At 40.9% G+C, this 17,036-nt stretch overlaps 1 protein-coding gene across 1 annotated transcript in view; it reads right to left on the reverse strand.

The window, feature by feature from the left end:
- Positions 1-801: 801 nt before the first annotated feature.
- The window catches only part of EP300 (E1A binding protein p300), a 63,388-nt gene continuing 47,153 nt past the window's right edge, over positions 802-17,036 (reverse strand). Inside the window, exons 21-31 of the mRNA XM_065677448.1 lie at positions 16,608-16,664; positions 15,079-15,156; positions 14,007-14,074; positions 12,400-12,550; positions 11,907-12,053; positions 11,366-11,479; positions 9,239-9,404; positions 8,462-8,626; positions 6,282-6,443; positions 5,576-5,857; positions 802-4,265 (exon numbers count right to left, since the gene is read on the reverse strand). Of these exons, the coding sequence (XP_065533520.1) occupies positions 2,037-4,265; positions 5,576-5,857; positions 6,282-6,443; positions 8,462-8,626; positions 9,239-9,404; positions 11,366-11,479; positions 11,907-12,053; positions 12,400-12,550; positions 14,007-14,074; positions 15,079-15,156; positions 16,608-16,664 (3,619 nt within the window). The 3' untranslated portion in view covers positions 802-2,036. The remainder of the gene's footprint in view (positions 4,266-5,575; positions 5,858-6,281; positions 6,444-8,461; positions 8,627-9,238; positions 9,405-11,365; positions 11,480-11,906; positions 12,054-12,399; positions 12,551-14,006; positions 14,075-15,078; positions 15,157-16,607; positions 16,665-17,036) is intronic.

Genomic DNA, 17,036 nt, shown 5'->3' on the forward strand with positions numbered 1-17,036 from the left:
ACTGATGCTCAGCACACAGCTGGTGTTACAAAGACGATGTGCTCTGATCACATCTGGGTATTCCCGGTGTGTAATGCTCTGGTGCAGATTATTCCCAAGGCAACCACCACTGCATGTACAGCACACACATCAAGGCTGTACTGTGGGAAGTCCTCCATGGACTGGCTGCATACATGGTACCCAGCCAGTGCACAGCATGCACTCAGGATTAACTCCATGTGCACGCAGCTATGAGCAGCACACAACTGTGCTTGCGGCAGTGGTGCTCCACAGACAGACCATGTTCAGTAAATACTCTACATATATGTCAGGTCACCAGATTCAACACAGGGTGACAGGGTGCCCAGCACCTATGGGACAAGCTTACCTCATGCTGACGCTTCAGTGCTAAAAGCTGTACAATATATTCCGAGTGAAAGAGGATATTTTTAATATCACATATCCAAACAATAGCTATTTCAAAATGCAAAACAGGTCCTTTGAAGATGAGCTGCTCCTAGGCTGGGTGAGCTGATGGGGTACAGCTGCCTGGCACAACTGCTGAGGTCAGACCTTGGTTCTTTGGTAAGATACATGCCGGGAACAGACGCGAATGCAAAGCTGTATCAAAAGTGTCCATGTAGAAGACTAATTATTACTCCATATCCCTTATTAGAGATTTACACTTTAAAACAGTCATATACATTAAATAGCTCTCAAACATCTAGCAGCGAACGCTTGAAGCGGCATCTTCGTTCTGCTAACCCCACCATCTGAAGAATAAGTAACACATGGGAGAGAAGGGAAGCATTAAAAACAGGCTGTCTGTCTCACACAGTTTATTTAACAATAGGTAATAAGAAATCAATTTTTAACAGTCTATACAGTGATCGAAAGTTCATATTTATAAGTAATCAACTTTAATTGCATGATTTACAACATTTGAGGGCCTTTTTTGCTTTCTATTTTCAAGTTTTACAGAAAGTGGAAGAGGGTGGGGAAGGGGCACGGGAAAGAGAAAGCAAGCATAAAGAAGAAACCCCAGGGACTTTTTCTCAGGTTAAAATCATCCCTTCGGAATTGTTTCTTACCCTCTTTTTTATTTATTTTTTTTTTCCTTTGTTAGATGTAAAAATAACGAAAAAAATTCTTTCAAGAAAACAGAAACCACAATATATATACTACATCCATTTGGCAGCTGCCCCTGTGTATTTGCAAAAATGTTGTCTTCTCTCTACATGTACAAATTAGTTTAATACTTGAAGTTTTTCTTTTAAGCTCAGACTCTTGTATAGAAAATTCTTGGAGGACAAAAGTAGACTTCAGGAGGGGACTGAGTTATTTAATATTTTTACACTTTTTTTTTTAATTCAAAGAATTGACATATTTCCAACCGAAGAGGAAAAGATTGGTATTTATTTTTAATATATATAATATTTATATATGTAATGTATTTTTAAAGCAACACTAACCCCTTTTGTCCTCCGGTTTTAAGAAAAGGTTCTTAGTTTTGTTTCTGGTGTGGTGTGTTTGGTTTTTTTTCAGTGACATGAAGAAAAACCAGGATAGGGAAAATGTTTACCATCTGCCTCAGTAAATAATAACTATCAATATTACATATTTTCATTAATTTAAAAAAAAAATTCAACAAAAAAACCCCCAAAAAACCCCTATTGGAGGCATGAGGAGGGCCCAGCCTTTGGTGAACATCCCAAAGACCACCCTCAATCCCGACCTCCCCAACGCACACGAGGAAAAGAAAAAAAACCCAAGAAAAAGGACTGGTCAGGATTCCAGCCATAACAAAAATATATTCTTTGTACTCTACTGTCCCTCAGGTTCGTTGTTGGTTTGTTTGTAAAACCACAAACTATTGTTGCAGAGTTCAGATGTGTTCCAGGGAAAAATGTTGTTTTAGCTAAGAAAGATTCAAAAAAATTCGTCTTCAGTACAAAAAGTCTTGAGAAAATAAGTTTTTTTTCTTTTATTTTCATTTTTTATTTCATTTTTCTTTTTTCCTTTTTTTTTTTTTTTGCTCCCAAAATGCTACAATGTGTCTAGTGTATGTCTAGTGTACTCTGTGAAAGGTTTGAATTCAAGTCTGAGTTCTCGGAGCTGAGCCCCAGTTCCGTGGCGCTTGTACCATGGAGGCCTGCCATGCCGGGATTGCTAGCAAGCTGGGAAAGCATTGCACTCTGGTCCGGGCTGGCAAAGTGCCCTTGATCCATGGGGTTAGCCTGGGCAGCTACCAGTCCTGGATGTGGGGAGCTGGTCTGCGGGGAGACGTGGTGTGGAGAAGGCTGAGGTTGCATCCGAGGGGATGGGCTGGAATGGGGGGGCTGGGACTGGGGCCGTGGTGAAGGGACAGGCTGTGGAGAACGCACTTGATTGGTGAGCGATGAAGGGAGCTGCTGGCCCTGTAGGTGCGGGGACTGGGCCTGGCTGGGGAGCATGTGCTGTTGGGGGCTCATAGGATTGGGCTGAGCTGGGGACCCCATCTGCTGCTGAAGCAGCCTCTGCTGGAAAGCCTGCTGCAAGCTAGCTCCCGTCTCTGCACTCATCGCCTGTGGAAGCTGGCTTATTTGTCCCATGTTTCCTTGCTGCATCTGCTGCATGTGGTGCTGCATCCGCTGCTGCTGCTGTTGGGGATACCCAACACCCTGGGGCTGCTGAAACTGGCTGTGGTTGGCCATGCCTGGCCCCAGTGGTGGTCCTGCTCCCTGCTGCTGCTGTTGCTGCTGGTGGCGCTGCTGCTCAATCATCTGGTGCCGCCTCATCAGGAGGTCTCGGAACTGGGGAGCCATCCCCGAGTGATTCATATTCATCTGCTGCGCCTGAGGATTCATCCCAGCCATGGCCTGCTGCGGCTGCTGCTGCGGCTGCTGCTGCGGCATGCTGGGCCTCTGCACTCCTGCTTGCATGGGGTTCATGTTCTGCATTGCTGGGTTGGGGTGCACGCCTCCTTGCTGCCCTTGCATGGCCTGCTGCGGCTGGAGACCCGGCTGACCCTGAGGCATGCCAGGCTGGCCCGTCATCCCTTGGGGGTTCTGGGTCCCTGCATACTTGGCAGCCCGCTGCTTGATGAAAGCGGCCAGCAGCTGAGGGTTGGAGTGAAGGATGTTAAGCACCTGCTGCTGCTGCATGGGTGAGCTGGGAGACCTGAGAGTCCGCAGTAGGTTTTGTAAGGCTGCCTGGGGCAGAGGTGGTTGTTTGGGCTGAGCAGCGCCAGGTACCTGACCCATCCCTGGCTGAGGAGCCATATTCATTGGCTGACCTGGCTGGGCTACTGACATCATAGATGGCCTTTGCATTCCTGGCTGCAGCTGAGCTTGGGGTAAGGCCCCCTGCACCCAGGGTGGCTGCTGCTGGATTCCTGCTGGCCCCATTCCTTGATCTATGTGACCACCAGGACCTCTGCCTATCTGTGGAGGGTTCATTCCCATAGGCGGCATCTGGGGCATCTGGTGCTGAATTGGCCTTTGGAAAATCTGAACCTGTGCCATCTGACGCTGGGTCTCTGCTGCCCGCTGGATCTGCATGGCCATTTCCACTGCTGCTGGAGGAGGACCCTGCACCGGTGGTTGAGGTGGCTGGGGTGGCGTTGGAGGCGTCACCTGGCCACCTGCCTTGCCTTGGGACACAGCGCTGGGAGGCTGAGTTCTTGGCATGGTGTAGGGTGGCATGCTGTTGGGAGGTGCAGGTTGAGGCTGCGAGGCAGGCTGGGGTGGAGGCTGGGGCTGTGGCGTTTGCGGCGTTGGGGGCTGCTGGCCTGTTGGAGTTGTTGGGGTGGCTGGCGTTGGGGAGGGCAAGCCTTGCTGCTGGCCTACCACACCGGTCCGCTGCATACTCGCCATCCTCCTGCGGAGCATCTGTGCCTGTTGCAGGCGGTGCTGAAGCTGCTGTTGACGGAGCTTGTGTTTAATATTGAGGCAGAAGGGCACTGGGCACTTGTTCTCCTGGCAGTGCTTTGCGTGGTAGCAGCAGAGAGCAATGAGTTGCTTGCAGATGGGGCACCCTCCGTTGGTTTTGCGTTTGCAGCCTTTGGTGTGCTGGACAACCCGCTTCATCTTCTGACAGGACGGCAGCGAGCAGTTGGCATTACGGCACTGGCAGGCGTGCACCAGAGACTGGATACAGCGCTGAATGCTCAGGCGGCGTGAATCGCCAGGGCTCTGGGTGGTTGCAGTCTGCTGGTTGTTGCTTTCGTCATCTAGACCAAGGCCTAGTTTTTCCATCTTGTGGTCATGGTTTTTAGTGTTATAGCAGGTGATGCACAGGTCATAATCCTGGAAAGACAATGAAGGAGAAGTTATCAGTGTTCCAGAAACTCTGTACAGCAAGTAAATGATGTTATGCTACCTTAACAAATTACTACCAGTCTGTTCCAGGCAAATTGTTGCTCTAGGGAAAAATTCAATCTTTTACACCATGCTGAGTTACTAGAGAAGGAATAAATCCAAATTACAGCCTGGGTAAGCGTGTAGGTGTAAGGATGTCTGAAATCTACACAAATATATACAGCTTGAAAAAACAAGTTTGCTCTGAGCTACTAAGTCGCACATTATTCAGCTGGGCCAGGAAAATCCCTTTCTTTCCAGATAGGAAAGGAGAAGAAAAAGGGAGGGAACAAATAGCTGCCTATCTGCTGCTGCCTTAGGAGGCCAAGAGTGGCAGGAAAGGTACTAATTTTCAAAGAAGAAAAAAGAATGAAATCTGAATTTTCAGTTTTCAGGCAAGCTAAAAACCAGAGTATTCTGACTGAAGTTAACAGAACAGCATTACATTCTGTGAATGCAACAGCACATGAGTTTGGGCTCAATAATTGATCTTTAAGAAAAAGATCCAAGTCCTCAGGTTTCATAAATTCTAATTTTTTCTGTGGATTAGTTTTCTGATATATAAAAGGAAATGTGAGCATCCCATTTTAATCAGACCTTTTCAGAACTGAATCCGAGACAGTAATTTACTTCCAGCATGCTAAAAATTTACATTCCAAACCAGATTCAAGGTTAGTCCAGCTTATGGAGGGCAAAGAATTGACCCACACTGACGCATTTGATGTTCAAACACACTTGCAAACAAAGATTTCTGAAAACAAAAATGCTGTTTGCAGCATCTCCAGAGACACAGCAGAGTAGTGGAAAAATCACCCAAGTACAAGAATCTGACCTCTAGTATAGCAAAACCTTTATGCCAGTAAACCAATGGAGAGTCCCATTTACAGAAACACTGCAGCACAACAGTTCTAACTCTGGGAGAAGAAAGGATGCATCACTCTTCAGAAAAATCAGCTGATCCTGATTATGGCTCAAGCAATTGCTACAGTTACAAACTGCTTAAGCAGCAGCACTTTAAATGAACTACAGGAAATATAGGAAATTCAGTTCTCCACAGCTTGAAAGTAGAAGACAAAAGTCACACCAAGTAGCAGATTAGTAAAATTGCTTGTTATGGAAACTGCTTCCTCTTGTTTCTTTCTGAACTGCCAGAGGATGAGCTGTACAGATCTTTTTTCATCAGTTAATACTGAGAGATCAGTTCAGGTACACAAGTAGGAATACAGGGACACAAGTAGGAAGAGCTTCACCAAACGTACCTCACAAACAGTGCAGTGCCATCTGGTCTCCACATGATGCTTGCATTCATTGCAGGTGTAAACAAAGCGGTCTTGGCTCTGGGTATGCAGTTCGACCAGCATGCACATGGTTGACCACTGAGCCCTTCGCAGTGAGGAGAACTCCAGGTGCTTGTCTCTAGCAAGGGTTAGGAAAGCATCACGCCCATCCATCAAGTCACATGGAATGAGGGGGTCAGGCTCAACGATGGGGGGCAGGGAGTTGGCTGCAGGGCCAGCAATGAGACGGATGACAAAGAAGACCTGAAAGATAAAAAGACTTGATATGCCAGCACTTGTCAAGATGTTTTGGTTGCCAAACTTCATTACACAGTACAATTCCATGACCAGCTAACATTTCAATGATGGGCCATCAGGTTTGTAAGACCTGAGGAATTTCAAACCTCCAGGTACCTTGCAGGTTTCACCTTCTTCAAAAGCATTAGGTAAGCAGCACTGGACTGAACAGCAAAACTGTTGTGGCAATCCAGACTTTTAGGAAGTTCTGTATGAGCACAGTTGTATTTATCTGCACTGCCCTCACAGCAAAGAGCCCAGACTTACTGGTGCGCCACTCAATTCTCCAGTCAAACCCATATAATTTACAGGGCATGACTCTGAAGTATCAAAGCTTTGCACACCTCGCTACTGGAGTAAAATACATAGATCTCATTCTATCAGCTCTTACCTCCTTGTGCTTCTCCATAGTGGCATACAGCTTTTGGGAGAGGTCATTGGACACATTGGGCATGCCAGGCTTTTTCTTATTGCCACGACTCAAGCTGCTCTTGTTCTTACTTGTCTTCTTATTGTTCTTCTTTTTGGCATTTTTGCTGTCTCCCTTGCTCACCTATTAATTGTAAAGGCATTTTATGTCAGGTATCTAAGCCACATCACATCAGCATTTTGTTACTTTCACATCTTCCATAACTGCAGCACAAACCACACTTCACAATCATTTACTCCAAAGACACTTACCAGGGTCCCCTGAAACTTTAAATTAATTACATTAGAATCACTACAGAACATATCAAGATCAGCAGTTCTAAACATATTAAAAGCATAAATGCTCAGGAGGTGCAAGAGAAACATTATTTACTGAGAATCCTGTTTGTCTGCTGTAGCTGAACACTGAAGAACCTCTTGGATAATCACAAAGAGGTTCAGTAGATGGCTTCTTGATGCAATTCAAAACTCAGAATAACTGAGAAGTACAACTGATATTGCACTAACCAGAAGAAAAACTTAATTCACTTAGATTTAGCTAGTTACAGTTCTGACAGATTTATTTTTATTTTTTAATAGACTGCATTAAACTGATTTTGATAAGAAGCTGTTCTTCTGACTCCAAAAAGCATTAGCAGTGCAATTAATAGTATGTACCTTCCTCCTGTCATATCCTGCAATAGTCAAATAAACCAGGTCAGCTTAATTTCAATTATCATAATTTAGCAATTAATAGTTTATTCTTCTCTGTGCTTCTCAGAGGGCCCCTCAAAATACTACAGCATGTGATGATCAAGGATCAAAGCAATTCTTATCCAAACAGGCATTCTTCCTAAGCTTAAAATAACTTTGTCAGGACAGAAATTTCTAGTGAACATGAATGACTATCACTTCATTTGACAGTACAATTTGTTATTGCCTCGTTTTCAAAAATTAAAACATGCGGTCAGTAAAGAGTTAAACCTGTTTTTAATAGTAAAGGTTAAATAGTAATATGCCACAAGCTTCCCCCACCACAGGATTTCGGGGCTGAACTGCTGTGAAGGATGGATGAAGTGTGATTCCTCATGACTGGTTTCTACTATAATAGAGAGATGGGAACTTGCAGCTATGCCAAGTAGAAAACAAACCTTTAAATAACACCTTCCTAAATAAGATGTTAGTTAATGCGAAGTCAATATCAAGTTGCCTCATTCAGAGGTTACTCTTGCACTTAGTTCATTCTCCTTGAAAGAGCAGCACAGGAGAACCACAAATTCTAGCTATAACGTTAAACCTAACTGTTTTGATCCAAAGGTCTTTCAGGAAAAAGATTAATTCTAAATCCCAACAAAAAATCTAGTGAGGTGACAAAGCAGCAGTGCTTAAACAGTTAAGTACTACTGGCATGAGCAAAAGTAGTAACCTTATCCTAGGTTCAAAACTTCCTCCATAAAAGCTCAGAAGATCCAAGGATGGGCAAATACATAAATTTAGCATCTGTTAATTTCAAATTTATTATTAAGAGGCATAGCCTTTTTTTTTTTTTGAAGGTGAAAGCACAGTTGGTGCACATTCTCCAAGAAAATTGAACAAGAGAACAGCAAGAAATTTCTCTAAGTAGCCCAACAATAGTTCAGCAGGAATTTGTGCTTCAGATTCACAATGCCTTAAAGCTTTCTACTAAAAAAAAAAACCAAACAAACAAAACCCACCCCTATACAGTGTAAACTACTAAATCAAAGCATTCTGTCACTTTCTCAGAACATTCTGCTAAGACTGGCATTATACATAAGTTATAGAGAAAAGACTTAGCCAGTATTCAAAAGCTAAGCTTAAGGAAAAAGCTTCCAAATCAGGCTAAGGTTGCAGCATGAACATTGATATTAATTGGATTTTAGCAGTAAAATATTCAACTAGCAGCTGTTTCAATCTAATTGACTTTGGTAACTAATTAAGTTTAAAGCCATACAAACAGCCACTGCTCATACCAGTGTAGCTGAGTGATATAATTTATGAAATGTAAAATTTAACTTTATATTAGAATAAAGCTAGAAAGGTGAAAAAGCCACTTAGCCTGGCCCTTTTTTTTCTTTTTTCAAAATTAGCCACACATAATCACAACTTTTACATTAGATCGTGAAATAGCAGAAGCATCCTTACATCCGTGCTTTCATTACTAGTGTTTTCCTCTCTCTTCCGTTCTTCTTCCTCTTGCTCTAACTCCTTAATGCTCTCCTCTAGAACATTAGGCCAGAAATCTCCTTCAAAGTAAGGTAGCTCTTTCGCACTTGTTAGACGATCTTCCGTTGCCTGCTTAAATATATCCTGAAAAGAGCAAAACACTTGGTTAGCACTGTTTCAAGTCACAGAAGTAAAGGCAACCTTTCAGTATGCGATAAAAAAGGCAGATCAAAGAGCAGCTTAATATTTCATTTTGAGAGCACGTTCTAAATGCAGATTTAACACTGCATCAGTTACAGACAGTTCAACAAATACATTTAAAACATATGCTAGACTCCAATACACATACTTGCCAAATGGGACAAATAATCACTATATTATCAACACTAGTTAAAGCCCTGGTGACTCCAAAGATTTTATATATTTCTAACTGCATCAGCAGCCTAATCCTGAAATTTTATTTAACAGAAGATTAAAAAGTCCACATAATTTCTTTGTATTAATGAAATGAGATGTGCGCTCTTTGCGGTATTCCTCAATAATGTAGTTTGTTCTAAGAAGTTATTTCAAATCTCTTGCTAGAATCATTTCAGAAGCTACATGCCTTGAAAGGGATTTACTTTAAACTTTAAGAGCTCAATTCATTCAAAACTAAACCAGCAAGCTTCAAGAATCAGGTACAACGCAAAAGGCAAGGAAGAAAGCAAGACAAGACTGGTCAAGCCCACCCCCAGTACAAACATACACTTCACAAACCTTGTAATCATGTACAATCCGCTCTGACACAGATTTGTCCAGCATCTTTTTGTACCACTCTTGCAGTCGTTTGGGCTTGGGTATCTTTTGGTCAGGAGGATGGCAATGGAAAATGTAGTCATCTCCTTCACTAGGTGGGCATGCCCAGATATGTCCAGTAGTATACCTAGCATAATTTAAAAGGTACATGTAGACTCTGATAATTAATACTAGAATTTGCTCTCCTCTCTGCCACAAGATGGAGCTACCACAGAGTTGGCTGGTGTTACCAGCTGGACAATAATTATAGCTCTCCAAGATTTTAATTCTAGTGTTCATCCCAGCTTCATTAATGCATCAGCATTACCATCTTCTCACTAATTTTTAAAAATTCAGCACTATATATGGAGTAATTTATATACAGCACGCACGTTTTTCAATCTGGATACAAATCAAAGCCTCATACAGACATACAATTGCCACCTTCCAATTAACTAATGACAGAAAGAGGGAGTATTTCTACTTAGTATTACTACGTATTTCAGTAGTAAAAGCCAGAATTCTTTTTCCTTGAGACAGTGCAGTTGGAGTGGTTTAGGTTGGAAGGGACCTCAAATATCACCTAATTCCAGGGCAGAGACACCTTCCACTAGATCATGTTGCTCCAACCCCATCCAACCTGGCCATGAACACTGCCGGGGATGGAACAGCCACAGCTTCTCTGGACAGTCTATGCCAGTGTCTCACCGCCCTCACAGTGAAGAATTTCTTCCTAATATCCAATCTAAAAGCATTTTAAAAACAATTCACTTAAACACACAATTCACTTTTTCTACCATAAATCCTCTGGTTTTTAACTTTGAGAATCAGTATTGAAAGGTTTCACAATTATATGTGGGAATAAACAGTCACCATTAACCTATATACTATTGGGTGTACAATTTAAGTATTATGAAGACAGATGACATCCGAATAGTAGCAGCTGCAGGGAAGATGAAACCACAAAGAACACTTTCTCATCTTCAGTTCTTTATTAGTTTTTGAAAAGAACTCCAGTAGGAGGAATAATCAGATCTCAAGTTGGAGAAAAATAGCTATCTTTGCCATGTTGAGAATCAGCTCTGCAGAGTCCTACCCAAACCCTGTAAACTGCAGCCAGTTGTCATTCCTTCTGCCCGAGAAGGGAGAGATGATACTGCATGACCAATACTGTTTTCCCAAAATGAGAACCTGATGTTAGCCATTAGCACAGAAAACAGCCTTAAGTAAAACTGAGCTTTGAGCACTACGCAACAATTTTTGCAGACTCACAGGTTAGAAAATACACAATAAAAAGGCCGGAAAAGTCTAATATATGCCTCTAAAGTCCTAACGACCATACCATCTCACCAAGGTACTGATGAGAGTACCATCCACCTCCATTCTGACCCCCCTAACTTTTCTTACGCAGCTACTCTAAACATAGTCCTTAACAGTTTCTTCATGAATAATTCTGCCAAGCTACAACAGATACCTTTGACAATAGATTGATGTTTCCTTCACTGCCTTTTCTACTTCCATAATCATGGTAGTTTAATTTCCACCTATCTTATTTCTTCAGTGTTCTGTGTTCTCTTTTGTGCTGTCCAAAGTATACTCTCTCATCTAACTTTTCAGTTTCTCACAAATTTCAGCTATTCATTCTATAAGAGATTTCTTAGTGGCCTTACACAGCTGTTAGAGTAAATTAGTACAGACAAAAATACACTTACCTTTCTCCTTATAAAAGCATGAGTAAGGACTTGCCAGCCCAAACGAATGACCTGATTAAAGCACTGGCATTACACAGGGACTGCACTATCAACACAGCCAGCAAAATTTTATGGTCCAGATAAAAGGCTCACTTTTTCTCCTCAGATTTAAAGAGGTTTTCTGTAAGTTTGGAAACCTTAAAATATCTGAAGCATAAGCTTCTCCTGAAGGAGAGTCTTTGTCTTTTTGTCTCTTCAACTATACGCAGTTGTGGCCAAGTTATCCTATCATCAGCTGATATTTAGACACCACATTCTGCACAGTAGGATGTAGCTGCATTTGCATTGAGAACTACCTAGCACAAACACTGCACAGAACATAAAAAACCCCAAACAAATCCAAACCAAAACCACTTACCCTAGTTTCTTGACATATTCTAGATATCCAATTAGTATTTCGTGATAGACAGCAGTCCTCAAGCATTTAGGGCGGAAGAAATGAACACTGTCAAGGTAAGATATATACACTCGCCTAAAAAACAAAACAAAACCCAAAACAAACACAAAAGACATGATGAGAAGCAAAGATTTTAAAATAGTTTACAAATTTATTCACATTATTTTTATGCCTTTAAAGCATCCAATATAACAGCAATCTTTAAAGCCTGTGATCCTTATTTACCTCTAGAAACTCAGCCTTCTTTTGATATCCTAGCCTCCTCTCTAAAATTATCGAATCCCTTCCTTGAGAATACTGATAACTGATCTTTGAGACAGTGTCTGTCAAGCCAGCATCCCCAGTAAAAAGCACCCCAACTGAGATATTTCCTACAGAAGCTACTTTGTTTCTAGAAGGTAACAGCACTAAGAGTCTTCACAAATGCAACACTGAAGCTCTACACACAGAAGGTTCACCCAAATGAAACAGTACCAAAATAAAGTTTCACACAGCTCCTCACCTTTGATTGGGTGGAGGACAGTCTGAGCCATACTCCTGTACATGCATCCCAAAGAAGCACAGGTCTACACCATCAATCTCCTCAAAGGCAAAAAGCGCTTTTGTTCGATAAGGGAAAGACTCTGCCATCTCTCCACTGTCTACAAACCTGCAGATTACAGACGGTAAAGAGAAATACCAAATATATTCACATATTAGAGAATACATGTCACTAGGTAAAGGCAACACTGATGACGGCTGCTGTAAGTATAACTCTAGTGCAATTTTAAATGCTTACAGACTATTCAAATATAAGGCATACACTTCTTACTGTGAAAAAGCTGACATTCATCACAACTAAGGAACACGCTGCTGTAATATCCATCTTTCAAGAACTGGTCAGTAGTCAGGTTTTCAATAAAAAAGTATTTTTTCAGAACAGTAACATGTAAGTAAATTCAAATAGCTTCCGCCTCCCCCCAGAAGAAGCAACATTAGAAATGGAAAGAACATACCTTGCTTTCATTCCGGGTTTTACTTCAACTGTTTTGTCAGACGCATGTACCACCCTAACTGTAACCTCTCCTGCCTCAGGGTGGTTCTGTCGTCTTAAGAAATCATTGACTCTGTTCTCCAAGAAGGTACCAAGTCTTGTAGCTGGTAACCCTGCAGGAGAAAAATACGGCTCTAAATATATACAGACTTGGAACTGTTCAAATGTGATTATTCAGAATTTAATGAAAAATAACTTTTAATGTATGCAGTATGCAATCATAAATTAGACCTTTATCTTTAAACACTAACACTTCTAGATGGGGTGAGCTGCTTTTCACCTGCAGCCATGTTTATGGTTTATACATTATTTAAATGAAGACTCCGTATTTCAACCCAATTTCTATCTGTCTTAGAAGTCAATTACAATTTAGGCTCCTCCTGAATAGAAGCTCTTTGTTGCTTCAACTGGATTACAAAACACTGCTCTCAGACAATGTCAAGAGCTGACATTGCATTTGGAAGCTGTCTATGAAGCCACAGTAGCCAAGTTAGTCTCTGCATTTACCAAAAGAATATATCTCTCAGTAATGGAAAGGACAAGTAAATACAACTGTATCTGCAAGTAACGTAGTTAGTTTAGAAGTTTCTCATTTTCAAACAAAACTGACAAAAAACTGAAGCTGAAAGGGAGTGTAAGACTTCCAGTGTAACAGGGCCTGACTCACTGCTGCACATTACCCCTGGAAAGTGACACAGCTGCCAATCAGCTTCTCATTTGCCAATTTGACACCTTTCAGTAACACATCTCTATACTATGTTAAGTATGCAATACATACAGGTTGCTCAAAATAAAACCTGATACAAACTATAGGAGAACCCTTGTGTTTTTCCTGTATTCTTGGTGAATCTTGGGAGTTTTGATTTTGGAGATTTTGGAAAAAGACTCACTGAATCCATCATTCACTGACTCATTTTGCTGAATCTTGATGCTATTGGTTGGCCAGGGATATATATGTATATATTTATTATTTTTTTAGCAGAAATGTAAATACTCACTATTTGTAAGTACACCAACCTAAAAAGACTCTGAAAGACCTACTTGGTCTACAGAACAGATGGTGACTGCACCAATTTCTTCCTACAATGCCTTCAAGTCAGCTGCCTTGATCAAGAGGAAATGTCTACCAAGTGGTTTGTTTTTTTTTTGTGATTGAGCCCTTCAACAAAGCTTTTAAGAGCAGCAGTAGCATGGCAACTTGGTAAACGTTATCATAAATTTAAGTTAGACTGCAGTCACACAGTAACCCTTTCCCAATGCTATATGACAACTGAGATGAAAGGATGTGTATCTTGCATTAGCAGTGCTCTAAAACAGTATGTTAACCTTCTACAACAGACTACTAACCAAAGACATCAGCTGTGAATGCAAACATCCTGAACATCACAGAACTGATGTTCAGAACTGATCAAAAGTACCTGCCTTTAACTCAAAAAAAACCCCCAAACCAAAAAACCTAAACACCAAACCAAACCCAGCCCTGAAATAAATACAAAATGAGCCTAAAATCCACCTCTTCTCCATTCTTAAATTATTTAAGATGTATTGGCGTAAATGTCAGAATCTTACTTTTAGCAGAAAATTTGTTCTCCTTCCTGGTTCGTCCTGTTTTCTTTAGGCAGCCATCACAGACAAAGCTGAAGCAAAAGGAGAAGAAAATGAAAACCCACCCCAAGTCAGTCCATGAAGTTCTTTAGCATCTTAAGATTAGAAGCCAAGTCTTTCACCAGATCTTATCTGGTCTGGAAAATATGTTAACTCAAATTTGAAATAAAAGAACAGTGCCAGCAAAAGTGGCTCAAGTGTTTCAGAGCGGCAGAGGGGGATCTAAGCTCCATGGGGTGGCATCTCCTGTCAGTCACCTGCAATCTGAGGAAAAGGTCTCTACTGGCAGGGCAAAAATACTGGCTTAACATATTCTTGGAACAGTTTAAAACTGATGAAGATGAGATACCACAACACAAAGAAAAAGGCTGATTTTAATATCCAAGTATACTCTAGCATTGAAGGGCAGATTTTCCTCAGTTACAGGACATCTACGCTCTTCTGCAGCAATTTGGATGGAACAACAGGATGGTAAAAGACATGGCATATAAAGGGAATGTTTAAGCTCATACAGAGCTTTATCAACACTTATCAGCTTTTTAAAAAAGCTTTTAAAGCAATCAGAATAAACTCCAGTATGTTGATCATGAACCATGGAGTATCTGAAGAAGATCAGATTTTCAGATATAATCTGATCACCAAGGTCAAAAAAGTGACTTCGCCTGCTAAAATTCTTTCAGGTTTTTTTTTGTTTTAGATGACAAAGCAGTGATCTGTACAGAAAACAGACCATATTAAACTGTTACTATAACTAAACATATCTTTTCATGAAGAACTAGAATCTTTAAACATAAAAGGCTGAAACAAAGCTGAAAGGTCCTCCTGCACACAAAGGAACGTTAGAAACATTAAAGATTAGAAACAACTCTACACACAATGCAGTAGGGTATGATGTCATCTTTAAGATTTTGTAGAATTTTCAGCCAGGAATGCAACTTCTTTCACTCGATGCTCTTTTATAACCAACATAAGGATATGCATGCACTAACTCTAGTAAATCTATCATATACTCTCTACTTAAGAAGAAATTTCTCACCCAGAAGGCCAGATTATCTCATTGTGAAGAACACAGATCTGGTGCATTTTTCTTCCACACTCTATACATTCAACAAACCTGTAGAAGATAAAAAGGGGGAAGGGAACAAAGGTTAGTAGTATCATTATTTGCTTGTATAGTATTTTATTAGAGAATTTCTAGTATTTAGGGTCTTGAGCCTAATTAACACAGAGGGCACATCTATGCTAAGGAACTGCCTCCAGAATGCATTAAGAATCTGTCAGCTCAAGTCAGGTACACTATGCAGGGACACAATATTATTACTACTTGCTTGCCTTACTGCCATCCACTTAACTCTGTTTTGTGGTTTTGGTTTTGACGGGTGTTGGGTTTTTTTTCCCCTGAAGTGAAGACCTTATAAGGCTAAAAATCTGTGAAGTGCTTGTTGCTATAATGAAAAGAGGGGAAATAGATTCACAGGTGTCAGAAGCCAAGAACCAGGGGAAGTAGTTAGCTGTTAGTTGCCCCACTATACTTGAAACCTGGGGTACATTCCAAATATACTACAGGAGAGTGGGCAGGAAGAAAACAGTAGCAACAAAGTCACTTTCAGAAGACTAGCAGAGATTTAAGGACAACTGAGGTAAGTGGTAAGATTTACTTCAAATGTTGGTGAATATAATTCTCTAAAATACATAAGATTGCTTCATGTGTCGAGACAATCTGACTCCTTTTGAACATGTGTATTTATAAGAGTGAGATTTTGAATGAATAGCTGTCGTATGTGTTGAGCATGGTACCATACTGTAAGTTAGGTTTGTATTCCATGTTAAGCTGTATTTTCAGTGTAACTAAGGGAAAGGAAAGTTATGAATCAAGTTACTATTCTCTCCTTCCCACAGGCCTTGTAAGACGGAAGAACTGAGTGACCTTTACGCCCTTCGAAAGATGGTGTGGGCAGAATATGCATCCTTTTTGCTCATTCATTTGAGAATGAGGATAATTTTTGCAAAGTAGCAGCACAGGTGTATAATGCAGAACCACATAAAGCAACTTTGAAAAAAACCCTCAGGAATATAAAGAAAAGCAGCTGGGTTACCATGATCTCAAGTTTACTGGACGTCTACAGTTCTGCTTCCAAAGCAGTGTAGAAATACTGACTGATTCAAATTTAGCAACTTCTACTACAGCTGCCTGTAAAATATGACAACTAGAAAAGCCAACAGCACTCAAAGAGCTACTGCCAAGTGACTCAAACCAGTTCTGAGACACTGCCACAACAGGGTTTCAAAGCAGAGTTATCTACATTCATCCTTCTGCAAATCCACATTCAAGACAACAAAATGCAATAGTTTTGACCCATATGTGTTATGTATTTCTCAAGTACAGCTGTGGCCATTTGGGTTCTCAGTACAGAATACTGCTTACTAAGCACCCCCTGCCCACTAACAGAGGTACATGAAATTGGAAAACACTGGAAAGCAAAGCTGATAAAGAATAACATCTTGCTACAAAACAGTGGCAGTAGTAATAATAAAGCTCATTCAAAGTGTGACAACATTACTTACAGTTCAGGGTCCAGTGTATCATTTTTCCTTTTTGAAAACTGTTCTTTGTTTATCGTGCTATGGAGAAACAGGCAACAAAATTCAGTTTTAACACACAGCACATTTATGCCGTACCACATGTACCAACATATCAAGACAAAACTTGCGAGCAGGTTTTTTAAACACTCACTGACACTACAAAGAAAGCTGCATTTCACAGTGACAGACAACTTAAGTATATACCACCCTTGATGCATAAAACGTGGAAAATGTTCTTTTTCTATGGGACAGCTTGTAAAGAATCACATTGCTTCCTTATTCAGTTTTACTACAAGGATAAATGTTAAAACTTGCTGACACGGACTATTTCAAACTTCTGTTTGAGTAAGTACTTATTTTTCACTACATCTCAGTCACTCCAGACTTTAAAGAAAAAAATAAAATACTCTA

This window comes from Lathamus discolor, chromosome 1 (assembly GCF_037157495.1).
Source record: "Lathamus discolor isolate bLatDis1 chromosome 1, bLatDis1.hap1, whole genome shotgun sequence".
Classification (NCBI taxonomy): domain Eukaryota; kingdom Metazoa; phylum Chordata; class Aves; order Psittaciformes; family Psittacidae; genus Lathamus; species Lathamus discolor.